General features: G+C 39.6%; 1 protein-coding gene across 1 annotated transcript in view; it reads left to right on the top strand.

Moving 5' to 3' along the window:
• Window positions 1-20,186, top strand: part of TAF3 (TATA-box binding protein associated factor 3) — a 110,445-nt gene that overhangs the window by 2,124 nt on the left and 88,135 nt on the right. The window contains exon 2 of the mRNA XM_079305264.1: window positions 7,294-7,536. Coding sequence (XP_079161390.1) covers window positions 7,294-7,536 — 243 coding nt within the window. The remainder of the gene's footprint in view (window positions 1-7,293; window positions 7,537-20,186) is intronic.

Here is a 20,186-nt window from a genome sequence, read left to right as displayed (position 1 = left end):
AATGCATCTCTGGGAGTGTTTGCCAGTACTTCTCTCCAGGCTGTGGGAACTGTGCTAACGAGGTGTCAGCCACAGGTGAGAGGCACATCAGACACATGATGCTGTCAGCTGGTGGTGGATTGGATGCAGCATCCAGATCCAGGGAGGTGTGAGGTTTGGGTGTGTTGGATTCCTCTGCAGGGGTGAATTTGGAGAGTGTGTGAAGCTGGAAAACACAGTTTGAGTGACTTGGTCAGGAGAGGAGCAACCACAGCCTGAAATTGCTGTTGCTGGAGGTTATCCCTTCTCTGAAAAAGGGAAGAGAAGTTCTCACTGCTGCAGGGATCCCCCATGAAGCAAAGTGATGAGCTAAGTGTACCTGGTCCTGGCTCTGCTTCATCATTTCAGGAATAATTGAGATCAAGTCTGCCAGTGCCAGTGTAACCAAGCTTAGGAGCAACTGTGTGCTTCAAACTGGATTTCTCAGGTTGAATTGGTTTACTTGTACATGTTTCCCCAAATTTGAGAGCAAGTTAGTCTGGAAATGGGACTGTGCAATATTAACTCATATATCCCAGCAGCACAAGTGCAGCTCTGAAGTTTGTATCCCAATCCACTTTATCATTAAAGCAATTAAAGGAGGCAGCAAAGAGAGTTTAGGAGGTGAAAAAGAAACTCACCTAAGTTTGGTCAGAGCTGTCCTTTCATAGGGTTATTATAAATTTTGGGGAAGATGCTTGTGCTGCAGTGTTTCTAGGACTGGGAAGAAAAGACATCAAGATGATGCAAATAAATTTTTTGGTGCTGTGGATTGGAATTCCATTTGTAGAGCTCAGGTATATCCCTTTTTTGCTTTGGCTTTCCTTACTGAAAGTTGGGAAAGGCATTTTTCCCCTCTTTGAATGGGGAAGGAAGTACCATAAGTATCACAATCTTTTTGTTTGCTGTTTTGTTGTTGGCTTTTTTTATTCTTTGAGGAGAAGGGGAATATGCTGTGCTTGTGCCAGTGGTACTTTTTTGTATTAACTCCTTTAAAACAATCCCTGTATTTCTTTCTTTAAAAAGGTTTGTAAAACGACATCTTAATACTGAGCTGACATCTCTCTGCGATTTCAGAATTGTTTCTTTTTGCTCCTAAAATAAGTTACTGTACAAACCCAGCTCTGGATGAATGAGCTGAATTCTGCCACGGTTTTGCATAAGTAGAATTAATTAAATTCCAATTGTAGCATCTTCATTGTCAGGGCGTTATCTGGGAGTCAGAGCAGTGGGGTTTGAGCTAGCAGGGCTGTCAGCTGAGGGACATAATCTCCCTGTTCCAAACGGAATGGATTTGCTCTGAGTCACTGAGACACCCTGGGATCCTGTGAAAAGCCTGTCACTGCTGCTCACGTGCTCTCTCACTTGCTGAAGAAAACGATGCCTCTCCCAGCTGGGTTAGATCTTTGTTCCAGCTGTTACATCCCATTAAGAGAGCTACATTCAAGATTTTCATTACTTTTCTGCTGTTGTTTCTTTGCATTTGCAGTAGCTGTAGTTGATGGGAGCTTCTGTGGCTGCAAAGAGAAGGCAAAAGGATTTGCAAAGAGGGTTTGAGATGTTTGATGCTGTGAAATGCTTCTGAATGCTGTGCTGGGGGTGGAGGAGAGCCTGAACTTACAGGGAGAAAATCAGGTTTTTTTCTTCCTAAAGTACACCATCCGTCTGCTTTATGCTGCTTAAATTTGTGGAAAGCTTGTCAAAGGAGCACCATTCAATATGCTGTTTTATCCTCAAATTTAAATTAAATATTTGAAAAGCAGCGTTGAAGTATGTAATTAAGGTATCAGGCTGCAAAACAAACTGATGTAGAGTGGTTTCTGAGAGCAGAGTGCTGTGCTGTTGTTGTTTTAAGCAGAGGTGAAAAGGGGAATGCCCTCTGTCAGGTACCACTTTGCTTTGCACTCCTATTTCATGTGGTTTGATAGAGGAGTGGCACAGCTGGTGCTTTGACTTTTCTGCTGTGGGTTGTATAGGTTGGGTTTTTATACTGGGGGTGATGTATGCTGCCCATGAGGACAGATCAGACTCTGCTTTGTTTGCCATGAATTTAGCTAATGTAGCTTGGCAGTGGGTGGTGAGTTACAGATGTGCAGAATATGTCATTTTTACCTCTAAACACATCCAGTGAGGCAGTTCAGTTTCCAGGCTGTTTGTGTGAGTGGTGCAGATCATGGGAGGGATGAGGAGGGGACTTGGCATTCACACCCCACAAAGTTTCTTTTTTTTCTGATACATTGCTCTAAAAATCAGTCAGATAGAAGCTACTTGACTTCTGTCACTGAGGGCACCTGGGTATATTTCAGCAGGACAAATTTAGATTATCTGCTCCGACAACTAGAAGTGTAATAAGCTAGGTAATTAACTTCTTGATTTTACAGGTGGATTTTTCTCTGCTTTCCTTCAATTGTCAGTGTTGAACTTGTGCTTAGATATAATGTGATCTTTTTTTCCTCCTGAAATTTGCTAAGAATTAGGAAATAAAGTTTAAAAGTTGGTCTTTAGTTTTGTATTGTTTGATTATTTTTTTGAAGATTATTTTTATGCAAACACAGGATTGTAGAATATCTCAAGTTGGAAGGAATCTGTGTGGATCATTGGGTCCAAGTCCCTGTTCCTTACAGTTCTACATACTAAGTATATATACATATAAAAATATTAATGACTATATTGAAATAGGCATTATGAATGCAACTGCATTTTTGTTAAAAGGCAGGTTCTGATCTGGTGAGCACAGTATTATAACTGGAAGGAAAAATTGCCAATATTGTAAAATGTTTTCTGTGGCAGAGCTGGCTCCAAAACTGCTCCAATGTCTGCACAGTCTCTCCTGTAAACTTCATTATAGCAAAGGGAGAATCCAAACATCAGACCAATATTTTCATTGGTAATTACCACAGAGGAGAGAATTCACCTGGCATCAGCCAATTTCTTATTTATTTATTTATTTATTTACCTCATCTGTTTTATTTGGTTTTATTCCTTTATTTAGTTACTTCATTCTTATGAAGTAACTATATTCTTATTATTACTATGCAGTAATAATCTCTGTCAAAGAATTAGATTTTGGTGATCAGTTCAAATGAGCTGATTCCCTCTGCTAGTCCTTGAATGACTTTGTGACAAGCATCTGTCCTGGACCAGTAACATTCATTGTAAGTGTACATTTTATGTCCTGAAAACCTTAAGTATTGATGTTTTTGAGCTAATTAACTTCTTGCTGGCTATTAATATAAAGAAGGACAAAGTGTTTTTTTTTTCTTGATGTTTCTGAAGTTACTGGGAGAAGCAGCAGACTCTGAGCTCCAATAGGAAGAAAATGCTTTTGCCTGGTAACTACATTTATAGGACCCCTTTTTTTCCCCACTTAAATGCATTTAAGTAAGACATCTCTACTTATTAAATAGCTTATTGTGCATGCTAATGACTTTGCTGGATGGGAGCTGTGTTGTCTCCTTGAAACAGTTATCCTGGAGTAACTTTGTGTGACGTGCTGGAGCACAAGGAATCTGTGATAGAGCCTGTAATTAAAATACCAAGGAGCTATACCTAATCATTTGCTGGTTAAAATAAATCTAAAAAAAAAGAAAATCTCTTTTACAGCAGCCATGAGGGGGAATGCTGAACTATTTATAACACGTGTACATTTGAATGTGTAGTGACTCATTAATTTTTCTCAGTATATTTATTACAGAACTGTTGTTGCTTCCTCTAAGAAACCTGGCATGAAACTAAAAGCTCTTCTGTTCTGTACTTGCCTGCTAAATTTTCACTCATTCATGTGAACTTTGGGCCAGGAAGGAGGAGGTGGTGGGGGTGAGTTTGACTAAAGGAAATTATCTATTCCTGAGACTGAATGAAGGCAAGTAAGAGAGTTCCTAACTCTCCCCCACCCCCTCACAGTGCCTTTGGGGATGGCATGAGCACTGGCCAGCTTCTTTGCTGGAGCAATTCTTGTGATTTTTGCAAAAATAACTGGGCTTTAGCAGCCTCTAAAATTTCCTTTTCCCCACACCCCAAACCCTTGTTTGTAGAGTTTAGAGCTTAGTTAGAGCTCCATCCTCGTTCTGTTTGATTTGGTTTTCCTTGTGTCATGGTTGGTTCCTCTGCAGGTGATGCTGAGCACTGGGGTGAGAGCTGGCTAACTTTCCACACAAATACTCTGCTCTCCCTGGATTCTCTTTGCCCATCACTTCAGTCCAGTACTTTTTTGGGATGCAGTTCCCTGTGCAGATTCCTCCTCACCTGCTGCTCATTCTCATGCCCAGGGAAGCTGACAGGATTGCTGCATGGCTGCTCCCACAGGTTTCTGATGAGCTGTTTTGAGACCAAATGATCTTAATTTAGCTCTGCTGCTGCCACAGCTTTACCACTTTTGGAGCACAGTTCCCATTCACAGAGATAGTGCAGCTTAAAAGCTTGTGAGAAAGGTGTTTTCCTAGTTCACTCTTCATGGGGTATAAGGAGGGGAGTTGTAACTTGCTGAATAAACTGTTCCCACCTCCTTCTGTCCCTTCCCAGCCCTGAGCAATGATAGTATTTAAAGTGTTGTGGTATAAAAAGCAGCAAGAGACTGGAAACCAAAGCTCTGAAGTGTCTGTGATCTGGCACCAACTTGCTGTGTGACATTAGATTAATTATTTCACTGGAAGGCTTCAGCATCTGAATTTTTTAACTGGGGATAGCACACATATGTGAAGAATAATGAGATAAGTTCAATATGCACAGATTAAACTTTTTTCCTTGGAATCATTTGCTCACAGAAAAAAAGCCTGAGACTAAATTAAACACCAGGAGAGAATGTGTTACATGTTTGTCAGCATTCCCTTTCATGTGTCTGCCTTCTGCTATTTACTGATTTTTTTTATTAAGCCAGAGAAATTAGAGAAATGCTGAACTGTTGAAATAAAAGTGTAAAGTCTTTATTTGATTAATAACCTGGAAATACATTTAATGCATTTTTATGCTGTGATCATTTTCACTTGATAGCTGGTTTGATTTTAAATACAGATGTGAATAGAGACTTGAAACTTTTTTCAAACACTTTTATCACTGAGGACACTCTCTTGAAAAGAAGGGTTAACTGCTCCATCCTTTCATCCCTCTGATAGTTGCAGGTTTAAATATTATTTATAGCTTTCAATCAAACTTAAATCTTGGCATTGTCTCTTTGGAGGCAAATGTCAAAGCTCTGAGAAAATTGAATCTTCTTTGGGTTTTTTTGGGTCACCTTTTGAACCCAGTGTCTAATACACATAATTGTGATACAGTTATTAAATATTTCCATGCTTCAGTTACACTTAATAGCTGCATCTCTGCCACGTGCTCTTAAAAAGCACTTGTAGAAAGAATTCCTTTTTAGCATTTATCACTTACTAATCATGTCAGCACACTTTTCTGGAGGTTAAAAATATCACGTGCAGATCTAGGAAAAGGCCTTTTGAAAGTTTTCCCCAAGTTTTTCTTTTCACCTGTCTGTCAAACTTGTACCTTTTAAATCTTGACACCTTAGAAAATGTTTCAGTGAGTTCACAGGTACCTTCCTAGCCTGAAGAGCAGCTAAAAGCAACAACCCAAAATTTCTTGGTGGTGTCAATTATCTAAATTTAATTTTTTAAGCATAAAACACTCTTTTCTCCCCCCTAATAAGTATAAGGATCTCATAATTACTCTGGGGTGGTGATACCCTCATGTAATTATGTGCAAGTCTGGAGTTTGCAGAACAAATTGGTATTGCATTTATACAAACACACAGGTATTACACAAACACAAGCTCTGGGGTGCTTCTCACCCTGCAGAGTTCATGTTCCAAATACAGGAGGGTACAACTGGCAGTAACTTGGTCTGATCTCCCTTTTAGCTGTGGAAAGAATTAAAACACAAGTGAGACTTGCCTGGAGTCACACAAGAGGCCAGTGTTGGAGAGCTGAGAATCAACCCCATGATCTGAATATTATCCTTATCTTCACAGCAAGACCTAAGAAGGGAAATTCTAGAACAAAATTCTCACTTTCTAAAGGTGCCTGCAGGTGTGAACTGGCTGAGGGGTGGAATTCATGCAGTGATGTGAGAACCCACTCAGCTGCCTCAGCTTCAAGATAAACCAAGAAGAGATTAGGTTAAAGGACAAACAAAAGAGCATCCCCCCCATTCTCTGGAGCCAGGGCTCCACAATAACCATGGTGTTCCTTCAATAAGCACAGCTGCTTTTCCATAATTACTTTTTAAAGTAAATCACAGCTTATTACCATATAGGGATGTAATATCTTCATAAGCCAATTCTACAGAATTGTAATAATTGGGTATATCATTTTATTGAATTAAAAATAATGTTTGTGGTTTGCAGCATTGTTTTTGGGTTATTGTTGTTATGAAAAGTCAGGAAGAGATTTGAAGTGATGCCTTGGCTGCCCAAGCCAGGTGCTCAGTTCTCCCTCTGGAGGCCTTTCCAGGGATTTTCCTTTCTCAAGTCAGGGAAACTGAGGTACTTGGACTTCAGCAAGTGTAATTTAAAGCTTTGAGCCAAATTAATTGCATAGCACAAACTGCATCCTCTGTTGGACTGTTCTCTTGGAGATCCTATTAAGTAAAGATCCTGACTGCCTGTCAGTGAGGTTTCACTGTGCTTTTTGTGAAGAAAGTAAGATTTTTGTAGAAATTTTGCTGTACTATCAAACTTAAATTGCACTCCAGGAAATCAGATCGTGAAGATAGTATAACATATGCTCTCCTCATCAGACCACTACTTAATATTCCTCTTTTTTTATCCAGGAGGTGTGGCTAACCAGTATATGAAGTGTCTCATAGTTTATGAATCCTGTAGATTTCATGTGGTGTAAAGATACTTTATGAAAGTTACTTTATATCAAAAGATTTTTTTTTTTCTTTTGTGTCTGTAAACTACAGTCAGTTCAAAAAATGAAATTGTTCCTCTCCTAGGTTGAGAAATAGTGTTTGATTTGTTCATGCTGATAAAGAGCACTTTCTGCAGGTGGGGTCCTGTGGTGTTAATTGACTGTTGCCAGGTGAAGCTGCCTGTTGTTGCTCCCTCATTTGGGCTTGATTTGCTTCCTGGAGTGCAGTTCTTTAATGGTATGATTTGAAACAAAGTGATGCCTCAAAACAAAACCCTTCTGAAAGCAAACCTGGTAGAACTGTGGGGCAGCAAATCCATCTCTTTTCCTGGTGGTGACTGTAATCTTGAAGCACCTTCAGGTTGAATTTTTTAACCTTTCTGTGAAAATATTGTTCTTGTGTTGTTTCCTTTTGTTCCAGATGGCCGCACAGATCCAATTTTGGATGATGTAGGTGATGCCTTCAAGCTTATGGGGGTCAACCTGCACGAGCTGGAAGATTACATACACAATATTGAACCTGTCACTTTTGCACATCAAATCCCTTCGTTCCCTGTCAGCAAGAACAATGTCCTCCAGTTCCCCCAGCTGGGCAGTAAGGATGCAGAGGAGAGGAAGGAGTACATCCCTGATTACCTGCCACCTATTGTCTCCTCTCAAGAAGGTGAGAAATCAATCCTTTGTTTTCAGTTTTGGTGTGTTTGGGTGTTGGTGGGCATCCCCCAGCAGCTCAAGCTGTGCTCTAACACCTGTGGGGTGTTACCCAAGCAGGGTTGTAAAACAGGTAGCAATGCTGTGGCAGGTTTGTTCTCCACTGTTTTTACTTTCCTTCCAGATTAACTCATGCCAAAAATTCACCGTGTTACCCCCATGTTTCAATAATGCATTCTAAATTTTAGATTTTCAGATGACAATAGGAATGAATGCTTTATGTTACCTTTTATGTGTTAGCTTCCCCCTTATGCATCCTGCAAGGGCTGTAATTTGGTAAAGGTAAAAGAAGGAAGTCTGATGAAATTGGCACAGCATTTCCATTTCCTGCTCCTGGTAGCTGTTTCTCCTTACTTGTAACAAATTTCAACAAAAACCCCAAACCTAACCAAACCAAAAAACCCTCTTTTTCTAATGAAAATGAATGCAACTTTAAAATATGGAAGTAAGAATATGTACTGGCTTTTAATTCTCTTTGCTAACATTGATTAGGGTTTCATTATCATTGTTCCTGCTGCTTCTTCCCTTTCTTGTCCCACAGAGGCACAGGTTGAGGAAACAGTGAAACCAACTATACAAGTGTTGCAAGATGCAATTAGGCTGAGAATTTTAACTGTGGCAGTGGAAAAAGCATATTTGTTTTCTCTATTTTTCAGCTATATGAGACTTGATTGCTAATAAGATAAACCTTTAAGAAACATGACCTAGTCTGACTTGCACTTTGAATAGTGAACAGCACACAACTGTACTTTGTGTGGAAATTAATATATGTAAGGTTGTGGGTCTAAAAATCCCAGACAGAACAACTTAATTTTCCAAATGAGTGTAATGAACAGGTGCAACCTGCACAAGATACTTAACTTAGAATTTTGTGTGACAGGAGGGATATCATGTTCTATTGTGCATATTGCTCAAAGGTTTCAAAGTCTGCCTGTTGAAATAGGTATAAAAACTCTGCCCAGTTTAGGGATGAACATCAGCAACATCACCTTGTTGGGCAAAAAAATCCATGGCCCTGCAGCTCCAAGTGTGGCATGGTGCAGTATCCCAGTGATTTAGCAAGCTGTAGGAAGTGTGTGTTCAGGCTTTCTGGCATCATGGTCAGCTAAAGGATGCAGCTGTTGTATGCTCCAGTTGGAGCAAGTGGAATTGTGATCAGGAACAGATTTGATGTGTTCTGAATAAATATGCCCATTCCAGTTACAAGGTGAAGACTTGCTCATCCTGGTGAGTATTTCTGAGGCTCTGTAGACATTAATTTTCTATTTCCTTTAGTTGTTTTTTATAGATCAATAGCATTTCAGTGTTTCTTGCCTTAATACAACCCAGGGAATGGAACAGCTGTTCAAAACAGAAATACTTTCTTGAATTGGTAAGGGGATCCTGAAGTCTCACCTTTGTGAAGTTTGTTAAAAGGGTTGTTTCAAATATCTAACAGTGAACTCTCTCAAACCAGGAAAAGGCAAACAAAATACAAAATCATATGTGTAAAATATATAAAATAAGAGTACAAGGAAGAAGACTTTGAGAAGTGGATGGGGATTTTTGCTCCCCTGTTCTGGCTACTTGCTTTAGCCTGGTTTTTCAGGAGGTAAACAAACACCAGAGAAATCTGGCAGCTTTGAAGTGTAACAACTTGCCCAGCAGTATTGCAGTTGTTTTGGGGTTTGTTTTTTTTCCCTTGGAAAACCATACTTTAAAATATGCAAGGAAAGTGAAATCCAGTGAGGCTGAAAGCAGCTGCAGACAAATATCTGAGTGTGGGGAGGCAGAGAGGAGAGTTACAGACTCAGCCTGGCAATGCTTGACATACAAAGACAGGCTAAAAATTGAAATGGGGACAGTTGTGCTTTTTCTTTTTTTTCTATATGTAACTTTTTATACTCTTTCTCTTGCAAGTTAGATCCAGGAGTTAGATTTTAGCAGTCCTTATAAATAATGTATGAATCCTTTTAACACCTGAAGCAAGAAGATATTATTTCCAAAGTTGGATGAGAACCAGGAAAACTTCTGATGCCTAAGGGTAGTGTATCAGAGGACCTGTAGGTACACACAACTTGAAAAAATGGATATTTTTAATGGAAATTTAAAGGAAGCATTAAGTACAGTTGCTGAATGCAGATTTGTTATAGTTGATTTAAAATATTTACAGTTGAGGACATTTTAATTTTGAATTAAGTGTTTTCTGAAAATGGTGTTTGTGCTCAGTGGTTTGTTTTTGAAATGGATGAGGGGGATCACAGAACTGCTGCTTATGTTTTGTTCTGTGTTATTCCAAGTAAAATTTGGAAGAAAAACTTACTTTTGGAAATTAAAGGAATGCATGGTAAAAATATGAAGAATTGCAGAAGCCATTTAAATACTCTGCAATATTTTATAGTGTAGGAAAAAATGAGGCTGCTCAGATTGCTCAGTCCATAATATTTGAGTTGCTTTGAGTGGGCAATAATTAGAAATGGAGGAAGGCTTTGTGCACATTAGAGTGTGTGATGTAAATCTTTCAGTGACTTTAAGAAATTGTCAGCAAGACTCCTTGTGTCCTGTTTTATATTAAAGCCTAGAGCTGAGCTCAGTTATGAATATTTATTTACTGTTAGGGGTCAGAAATTTTGAGTGCTGATATATTTTAGCAATAACATAGCCCTGAGTTTTAGTAACAAAACCTCTTTTTTCAGTACTGTTAATTTGAAAACCAAAGCAGTGTTCAGTCTGCACCATGACCAGTAGGTGTTGCTGCCCTCCTTCCCAAAAGTCCTTTAGCTCTTCACATGTAACCAAGTTCTTATTTCCACTTACTCCAGAGCTGGTGGTGATTCAGGCTGTGCAGAGCTGCCCAGCAGCTCAAGAGATGTTTCAGTTATCATTGCCACAGAATCTGTAAATGCAGAAAGCCCTTCCAGCCTGAGAGGAGCCATCTCTCCTTCATTGTACTCAGCCATAAGAAATTCTGTAAGAGCTCTGAGTGATTCCTGAAGTTATGGGGGAAAGGAACACAAATAAATTTTCAATATATATAATTTATCTCATTCACAAGTCAGTTCAGTGATACCAGTTTTGTTCCAAGAAAGCAGAAAATGTTTTCTTGCCTTAAACATGGAGAACAAGCTCTGACCAAATGCTTGAGCTGTGAGGATCTGCATATATAATTCTATATATTATGAAACAATCTGACTCAGTATTGTCATGGAAAATGCTGGATTTTTAGCAGTATTTTTACAAAGGACGCTGAAGGGATAATTTTATGCCAATGTATCATGATGTTCACTGTCTGCCTATTTTTAATTAGTCTTCTTTTTGTTTTTGAGTTAGTTTAGCACTGTTGTCACTAAAATGTCATGGTAAACTTGTAAGACAGATTAAAAAAGGAGAAAAAAATAAATTAGTTACAAAACATGATGGTCATGCTTTATTTCTTGTGCTTTAATGCAAGAGAACATACATTTTGCAATAATAAATCAACTTCATAGAATTTGTTGATTGCATTTGAAGCAAAACAGTGTGTGCTGAAACTAGGCCAGCTGAGAAAGCCCAGATACTTCTCCACAGCTAATAATAATCACTATTACATTTTCTGATAATGTTGAGAGGCCTGAGTCCTGATATTGTGAGAACATGTACTATAATCCATGATTAAAACAAAGAAAAGTAAGGTGTGAATCCTGTATGTGTCACATTATCCTTATTTTTCAGCTTCTGGGAATTAATCTCTACCTGTACTTGCTGCCTCTTGTTATCACTTCATTTAAAGAAATAATAATAATAAATTTTTTTAATAACTCCTTTATGTCAACTGCTCTGTTTTTGTGACTTTTTGAAGTCTCAGGCAGTCCATCCCTTCTTCTCTGTCTGGAAAACTGAAGAAAATACATTGTTTTGTGTGTGCAATGCTGTTCCTAGTCTGTGATTTTTGCATTGGACCCTTATTCCTCTCTTCCACTCTAATTGTTCTGGTGCATGTCAGCAGGATATGAGGGAGAAGACACAATCTTCCCACTAGTTTATGTATTTTATGGGGTCAAGGGTAGCTTTTAGAGTGTCTTTCTCTGCAGTTGCAGCTGCATTTTTTTCTATCCCCTGCTTGGTGCCACTTCATTCCCACTCCTAGAGGTTCAGCTCCTTTCCCTTGAAAGCGATCTGGGAACAAATGTAATTTTTCCCAGGCATTAAATTTTGTTGTCTTTCATTCCTGGTAATGTGTGCTCAAGCATTGGCATTGTATTTCTGATCATTGAGTCAGGACAAGTTCTTGGCACAGTTTACAGATTCACATTTATTTGTAGCCTTTTCTGTCAGAGCATTTTATTTCCCTGTCAGATCAAAGCATAAAATTGCTGATCTTCTTACAGTCTTGCCTTTTCCCCTCTTTGCTGCTGATGTGATGTTAGGACCTGTTACCTACCAAAACCTGATGCTTCCAGCCACCTGGAAGTGTGGAAACCCAGCTCTCAAATTGCAGCTCATCTCAGCACAGCTCTGGTTTTTTTCATGTTATGGTAGCTGCTGCAAATCTCATTTGAATTGTTGAGAATTGGGAGTGCTGGTAAAGCAAGGTGTTAATCAAAGGAACACATTTTTGTGTCTGGGTTTTACCAGTGCTGGAATTATAATTGTATAAAGCATTAAACATCAGGGTGACAAAAAGCATTAGCATTGAGCTGCAGTGGGAAATAGATCAGAACTTCAAAATTGTCACTGTCCCTTCAGGCTGGCAGTGCTTTCTGTGGCTGTGGTCCAGAACTGAATGTAGCAAGTTGTGGATCTCAAGCCAGGATAATTTCAATCTCTGGTTTCTCCAAGGGTTTCTCCAGAATGTGATGGGGTTTTAAAGGCCTCCTGGGGTATCCACTTTGCCATTTTGGTAACACAGGTCTCACTATTGTCATGTTTTGACCTTTCTGCCTTTCCCCAGCTCTAGTTTAACCCACAGACTAGCTGTCCTTCATTCTAGCAGCTGCACCAATGATTTGAAAGCAGCAGTGATCTTCTCAACAGAGCTTTTCCAGTATAGCTGGTCAGGAAACCACCACTCCAAACCAACAGGTACTGTGTATTCAAGCAATCTGAAGAGTTAAAGCCCTGCCAGAAGATTTTGCTGCTGGCTGCTCACTGTGCCTGGTTGCTGATACTCACAGGCATCCTTTACCTGTGTGTGCAGTGTGCTGAGAGTCAGACTCTGATTGCTTTTGTCAGGAGGGATCCTCACATCTGCAGCAGCCCAGCAAGGAAGGAGCAACAGGAGAAACAGACAAAATGAGAAAAAGCAGCCAAGCTTGAGATGCAGCCAGAAGAAAGGCATTGGGCAGGAGCCAATAGGAGAGGCAGGTTTCAAAGGAAAAAAGGAAAATAGGAGACAGGAACAAAAAAAAAAAGTGTACAGAAAATGTGCCTGGTTTAAATCGTGCCATTAGACAGAAAAATAATTTTTCTGGAAGGCATGCTGATAAAGCTGTAGTTGGGAGGACAACTGTATCTCTACCTTTTCTTAAGAAGTTGTATCATAATCAAAAGCATAATTTCCAGTGAAATCCTGCAAGAAAGGATTTAATGAAGTTTGATTTTTTTTTTTTCTCAATGTGGAATTAAATAGATATTTTCACAGGAGAGCTTCTTTAATTTGCAGCACTTGGAGAAGAAAAAAATCAATGTAATAAGTGCCATAGTAAAACTTTATCTGTGGCAGGAACTAACTCACATAGCTGGGATCCATAGACTGTGGAGACAGACACGTACACTATTTTGTATTGTCTAGGGGACTAGTACCTAACTTCTAATAATTCATATCTTTGGAAAAAAACCCAAAACTCTTGCTATTTCTTAAGAAGCTTAATGGCAGCTGGAAGTAGGATATGGAGGACATGGATTAATTTTTTTTTAAATTGTAGGAGAGGCTTGTGATGAATTTTCATGGTTTTGTTTGTTCGGGTCTTTTAAGTGTTTTATCCTTCAAAATAAATAAGCCAGGTGGAACCTGGCTATACATGAAGAAGCAAGTCAGAAAATAAATTTTAAAAATATGCTGCCTCCATTTTTTTACAAGCAATAACAAGGAGTTAGTAAAACTAAGTATAAAAATTCAGCATTGTGAAAATTTATTGCTTTAGTTTCTTAAGCTATCTAGTTTTATTTGCTGCATATAGTAATTGAAATGAAGCTAATGTGACTTCAAGGGGATATCATCCTTTTAAAACATTGTCACAAAGATTTTTTTTATTTTTCAGACCTGTTTAGATAACTTACAAGTTAGTGATTCTTAAGGATTCAAAAATATAAAATTGCAAAACACAGAAGTTGTCTGATAAAAGCCAGCCTTTTGCAGTAAATTATTTACATGGAATGGGAATGAAAGTCATGGATCCTTTCACTGCATTGTGATGTGCAAATTGCAATTTTGGTTAGAATAAAACTGGAGGAGAAAATGGGACTTTGTGATAAAAGGATTCTATTGTCTTGTGTATTTTGAACAGAAATGCTGTCATGATTTTAATTTCCTACTGATCCTTTTTCAGCAAAACTTTTGTCACTTGCCTTGACTCGTCACTTCAGATCAGTTTTTTCCCTTTCCTGACAATGTGTGACTTTGTTTAGTGCCTGTGTTGCTTCCTGCACTGTCTGCTGCAGCTATGCTCAAGGATTTTATTTCAGCTGGATCATCAGACACCTTTGTGCCTTTGGAAGCATAAGTTTCAAATTAGATTATCATCTGATAGCTGGGTGTTACTGTTCTTGGGCCTTTCAGACTTTCCCTAACTGCCCTGAGTATTTTTGGGGACTTGGGGGAAGAGAGTGGGAAATGAAAACTCTGCCTGATTCTTTAAGCAGGATAAAAGAGAAACACTACTGGCCTATTTTAAGGGCTGGCTGTGTAACTTTATTGTATTTCAGTGTTTTCACTTCATGCAGGAATGTTTCCTATTTTTCTTTCATCAAATGCCTTTCTTGCTTTCTCTGACTTCTGCCACCAAGGATGCTTTAACTTAATGAACATGTTAGTGATTGCTAACAATTCCTGGCACTTAAAAACCAAATAAAAATAATTTTAGCTACTGGGATCAAAGCCACAAATTTGATTGTTACCTCCCTGCATAGGAATTTATGCCAAACTTCTGGAGAAATGTCTCAGTCCAAGCAAGCCTTAATTTTGTACTAGGGTGTAGAATTAGAACATGTTGGTTGGGACCTCCTACACGTGTCTGATTTTGAAATGTGGCCTTAAGCAATGCCAGCATTCTCCTGCTACTTATTAGCAACTGTGGCATTTCCATGGACACAGGGAATGGTTCACACCTGGAATTCAGGAGCTGGCTCTCCAGGTGGTTGTTCTGAATAACACAACTGCCCAGAGAACTGTTACTTGCAAAGTGACTTTGCTCAGTTTAACATCTCTGACATGTCTGAAATATTTTTTCCTCCTGTGAAAAATATCCATGCTTGGAGCTGTTTGAGAATAGATACTGCTTGGTGTTTTGTGCACATTTTCAAGCATAGCTGAGCCTAACCTTGATCTCAGCATCAGGAAAAAAACATTGTCTAGACAAAGATCACGAGTGGATTACGGGACCCCATATCTCTCTTGCATTAATCAAGGGAATGACTCATTATAAGCTTCTGCTTGTGGTACAGTCCAGGTAAAGACTAAGGAATTCTGCCTTCTGATTTTTAAAATTATGACTAAGAAAGCTCATTTGAATTATTTGTCTTTTGCCACACACAGATAAACACTTTAACTTTACCATACAGCTCTTGACTTCAGTGTCTTCTTAGGATTGTTTGGAAGGGACCTTAGAGATCGTCTTCTTCCAGTCTTCACCTTTGGTTTATGCTCCTGGTTTCTCCAGCTCTCAGCTAAAGAGAATGCTAGTGACTGGGTAAGTCATTAGGAAGGGATAACTCATTTTTGTGTGTAGGCAATTCTAGTTAATTCTGCAAGACTTGGAGAAATGCAAAATTGGATGGATAACAAGGAGAGTTCAAATGCAAAGGCATTTGGAGACACAACCCTGGTTCAGGCAGCCAGATGCTTGGATAATTAAAGTTCATCTTTAGCTGGTTTTTTTTCAGAATCTTTCATTTTTGTAATTGCTCTCATTAGAAACATTAATGGTTTTCTGATGACTTGACAAGACAGCATTTTTCTGTATTTCTCTAGTTTGGATTCTGTTTCTTTGAACAGCGTGACTGGGTAAAATGTAACCCTGTGTGCACGTTGTGTATAAATGTGCATTGTTTGTGTCGGTTAAGCAAAGCCTCCCATAGCATACCTGTGTTTTTGAGGAGCAGTGTTAAACTTGAGCAGGGCTGGATCTGGCTTGTACTTAGCCCAAGGCTGGATAACAGTGGGTCTTCAGGTGGTAACACAGAAAGTCACAAATTTCTCTGACTTGGTTTGAGATTAATTTTTTGGTGATGGGTATAAGCGATGACGCCACGCTGCCAGGGGTGGTATTTTATATGGAGAGATAAACTGGAGTTCAGCTCTGCCTGTGTGTGTTTGAAAGAGGTCGATAACAACTTAAATGGCCTTTCTTCTGGCCACTTTACAATCTGCAGCATTCTGCTTAATTTATTTTCTTTGGTGAACTTGTTTGCCCTCTGCATTCTCGCTGTTGATGTCTGCTGCTTTCCCATTCCAAAGGGTTGTGTTAAAGGAAGACTCTGTGTTTCATGTGTATTCCTACAGTTGGGATGGAGCATACTTTTCTTCAAACGTTATGAGCTCTTTTCCCTGAGGGGAGGAGGATGGTACAGATTCTGGGTGTCTGAGCAGTACAGCTTAACAGATTGGCCAAATAATCCATCCTGAACTGGAGAGTGAATAATTTTAATACCCCTTATCTTGCATAGATTTTTATGGATATTCATCTCAGCAAATGAACTTTGCATTTCTAAATATTTAGAGCAGCATGTTCGTTCAGGCACAGCATATTTGAATCTTAATATTCTCTGAGTTTCTCCATGTTTCTTTGGGTTTCTGTGCATGTGGGACTTTGGTTCCAGGCTTATTTAAACAAATGTTTTGTGCTTGTGTGCGGACAACGCTAATTGTGTCTGACAGTCACAATTGGGAATAGCATGGAGGAAATAATAGTTCTTGACCAATCACTAAAACACAGGAAGTCCCGGTGCCATAGGAAGGGAGAGAAACTCACTTCTCATTTCCTTTGGAGTCCAGTGTGTTCAGATTAACTTTAAAGGGAGCTGAGGTGCAGCTCTGAGGATTGAGGCTCCCTTCGTGTGGAGCCCGTCTCAGCAGGCAGCAAGGACCAGCCAGGAGAGCTCCCACAGCTCAGCTGCTGGGGATCCTATTGCAAATTAAATATGAACAAGGATGCATTTGGTTTTGCATGGGAAACTTTTTCACACAGTCACTTTCTCTCTGCTCTGGGTATTTTAAATCACAATACTGCTGGATGTGATAGCTCATCTGTAATCTTTAAGAAATAACTTGTTTCTTTTGCTGTTTTAAAGAAAATCGATGATTTTTTTACCATGCAGTTTTAATTTTCAGTATTACAGGCTTTACATGTTCAGAACAGCAAAGTTTGCATTCAGTTACCTTTTATTGGGGTGTGCATAAAATATTCTACAAACATTTTCAGTGTGATCAAAACATGCACCTATATTCTTTGAGGTCTTTTAATATAAAAGGTACAGTTAAATCAAATGTCCTTGGACAGGCATCTTGACTTGGGATATTTTGGGGGGGATTTTAAGAAACTTTAGAATTACAAGTGAAAATCTTTTTGGATTTTGGTGAGATTTAGCCATCTGTTTATCCTCCCATAGCAGCAGACCGTAACTTTTCTTTCCAAAATCCTTAAAACCATGATATTAAGTCACATTGGTTGTGATGAGCTGAAAAAACAAGGTGGAATTTTATTGTCATGGTGTTGCTGTGTAGTTCAGTTACACTTATAAACTCCAGCCTCTGAGGGATTTGTCACAATATTGTATGTATTGTGTAATACACAATTCAGGATTTTTTTAGGATTCTTGGGGAAAGTAACCTTTGTGTGAATTAAAAAGTGATAAGTATCTTAATGCTGACATTGCAAATAACAGACTCCCCTGAGATGAGCTGATTTTCACAGAGTACGGTTTATGTTTAGTATCTGTTTAAAATTTCCAGTGATTCAGGCTGAAACACTGAATTTCCTCAAAACCTCAGTTTTACAAGGAGCACAGCTATTTAAGGAGTTTTTCCTTCACACAGGTATTTCTTCTGACATGAGCTCCTTGTAGGTATGTTTGGACTATCTGTTGAGATGAGCTCCCATCCCATCTCCTAGATCCCCTGGTGGAATGTCACACAGATGGGGTGCCTGGAGACAGCTGTGGTCCTAAAATCTAGCCCTGCTGCCTGGCCAAAGCCAAAATGTGGTGTTTCCACTGGTGTGGAAAGTGCAAAATGTCAATGAAATTGGAAATTGGATTTTGCAGTATCAATGATCCATATGCCATATGTGTGTGATGTCTCCTGTGCCCTGCTATTGTGGGCTAAGGTTTTCCTAGGTCACAGGCTAAGCCAAGCAGGGCTGCTGCAGGACTCCTAACAGGAGATATCCAAGGCAATCCAGTGAAGCAGGAAACAGTGTTGATTAATAGATGGCACTTTATAAGAGGCTCAGTCTGCTGTCGAGCCTGGCATATTTCAAATGAGATGAAAAATTAAGTCCTTGCCACTTGTGGTGATTAAAGCCTCGGTGGCTCACTTTTCAAGAGCAGCATGTGAACCCTGCTGGCGTGGTTCCAGTTGGGTTATAGAGTTCTGCCAACCTAAATGCCCCAAGCAGTTTCAAATTCATGGAGGAGAAACAGCTCAGTGCTGCTCTGTGCCGCCAAGTAGCCGCCACATCCTCCCACCTCAATTCCTCTGCTCAAGCAGCAATTGAAGGGATGCTCTGCTAAAGGCAGTCCCAGTCACTGAAAGCATCCAGCAAGCCTCTGTTTATTTTTTTTTAGGTTAAATCCAGCAGTGCATGTGTGTTTTTTAGCTTGGTGTTAGACCTGTGTGTGTGAATGATGATAAATAAGGGTAAGGTTGTTACGCTTTCACAACAGGGAATAGAGCTCATCCTGGTCAAATCTGTGTTTGCAGAGGAGAGAACCATGTTTGCTTTCTCGTGCATATAAGGGTTGATTCTGTGCATAATATAGAGAGTAATGTCCATGTGGTATTTTTAGCAGCCAATGCATAGAAAATATGTGGACTTCTAGAGTGATCAAATGCAAAGAGCCAAGCAGAGGGACAGGACAAGTGGTTACAATCTGCTGAGGAAGAAAACTGTGGGATGTGGGAAGGTGATGCTGGCAGTGCCACCAGAAGAATACATGTTGGGGTTAAATAACTTCCAGTAGGATTTGTATAAAGTGGAATTGTTCTTATCAGCCCCTGGTGGAACGGCCAAGTGTGCTGCTCTCAGACTCCAGTGTTACACATGTGCTTGTGCTGTGCAGTAGCTTTGGCCTTATCTAAATGGAAAACCCTTTCCAGCTTGAGAACAACTTAGCAACTTTTTAATATCAAAAAGAGCACATTATACACAACACATGTACAAGACTCAAAGGAACATGTGTGCTGCCTAAAGTTTTTGGAGCTGGCGTGTGTGTGTGCTAATCTCCTGAGGGTTCATTGCTCCAAGCTTTTATCAGGAGCAAAGGGAGGCACAGCTGAAGACTTCTGTGCACTGCCACTCCATCTGAAAGAACCAGCTCCTTTTTCCTTAGTTCAAGGCAAAGAAGTGTGTGTACATCGTTCCTATCAATGCAGTCACAGGACTCTGACTTCCTTTTCAAGTGAAAATAAATGAAAATATTCTTACACTCTATTGTTAAGTGGCAGAGGAGCTTTCTGCTACAGCCTCATTGTCTTAGATCTGTTTCTCAGTGCAGCACATCTTTGCATTAAGCAGTTACTACCTTTTAATGTCATTTGGAAGAGATGAAATATACTGGTAATATCTCAAGGGGAAGACTCTAGCTGCTGGTTTTCTGAGGAAAAGCTTAGATGTGGATTAAAAACCTGCTTGCTTTTTTGCTTGTCTCAAGCTGACTGCAGCTCAGACTCCTCGTAGTGCTGCAGCCTCTCCATGTCCAGTTTTGCAGTTTCTTTGCTGCCTTAATTGGTGTAAGTTTGGTTTTCCCAGATAATCTTTTGTGAAAGGACAAGTGAGATGAGGGAACAAGCGAGCTCCAGAGGGAGAGATCCCAGCAATAAGTTGTGTCCACTTAGTATCAAATTAACAGGGGGAGAACACCACGGTGATCAGGTAACACCTAAACACTATTCTCCAGAATCAGATGACTTTGTTTCCTTGCCTGCATTTGTTGTCCCAGCATCCTGCAGAGGTCGGGGTTGCTTTTTGAGCAGCTGCATTAGTGCCATTCTCTCTGTGAAGGGTAGGTCATTCCTTTCTGTGGCATTAGGAAGGAGCTGTAACCTTGTCATTTTAATGAGCCAAAGCTTTGTTAAACCTGGAACCTTTCCTGGTCAGAGGGGCATGGTACATGAACATATCTAAGGCAGTTCAGTCTCTGTGAAAAACAGCAAGGAGAAGTCTTGCTTCCCCATGCAGAGAGACAGATTCCTAATTACCACAGAGCTGA

This window comes from Erithacus rubecula, assembly GCF_903797595.1.
Source record: "Erithacus rubecula genome assembly, chromosome: 4".
Classification (NCBI taxonomy): domain Eukaryota; kingdom Metazoa; phylum Chordata; class Aves; order Passeriformes; family Muscicapidae; genus Erithacus; species Erithacus rubecula.
Note: the sequence above shows the minus strand (reverse complement) of the source record. Positions and strands in the feature narration are given on the sequence as shown.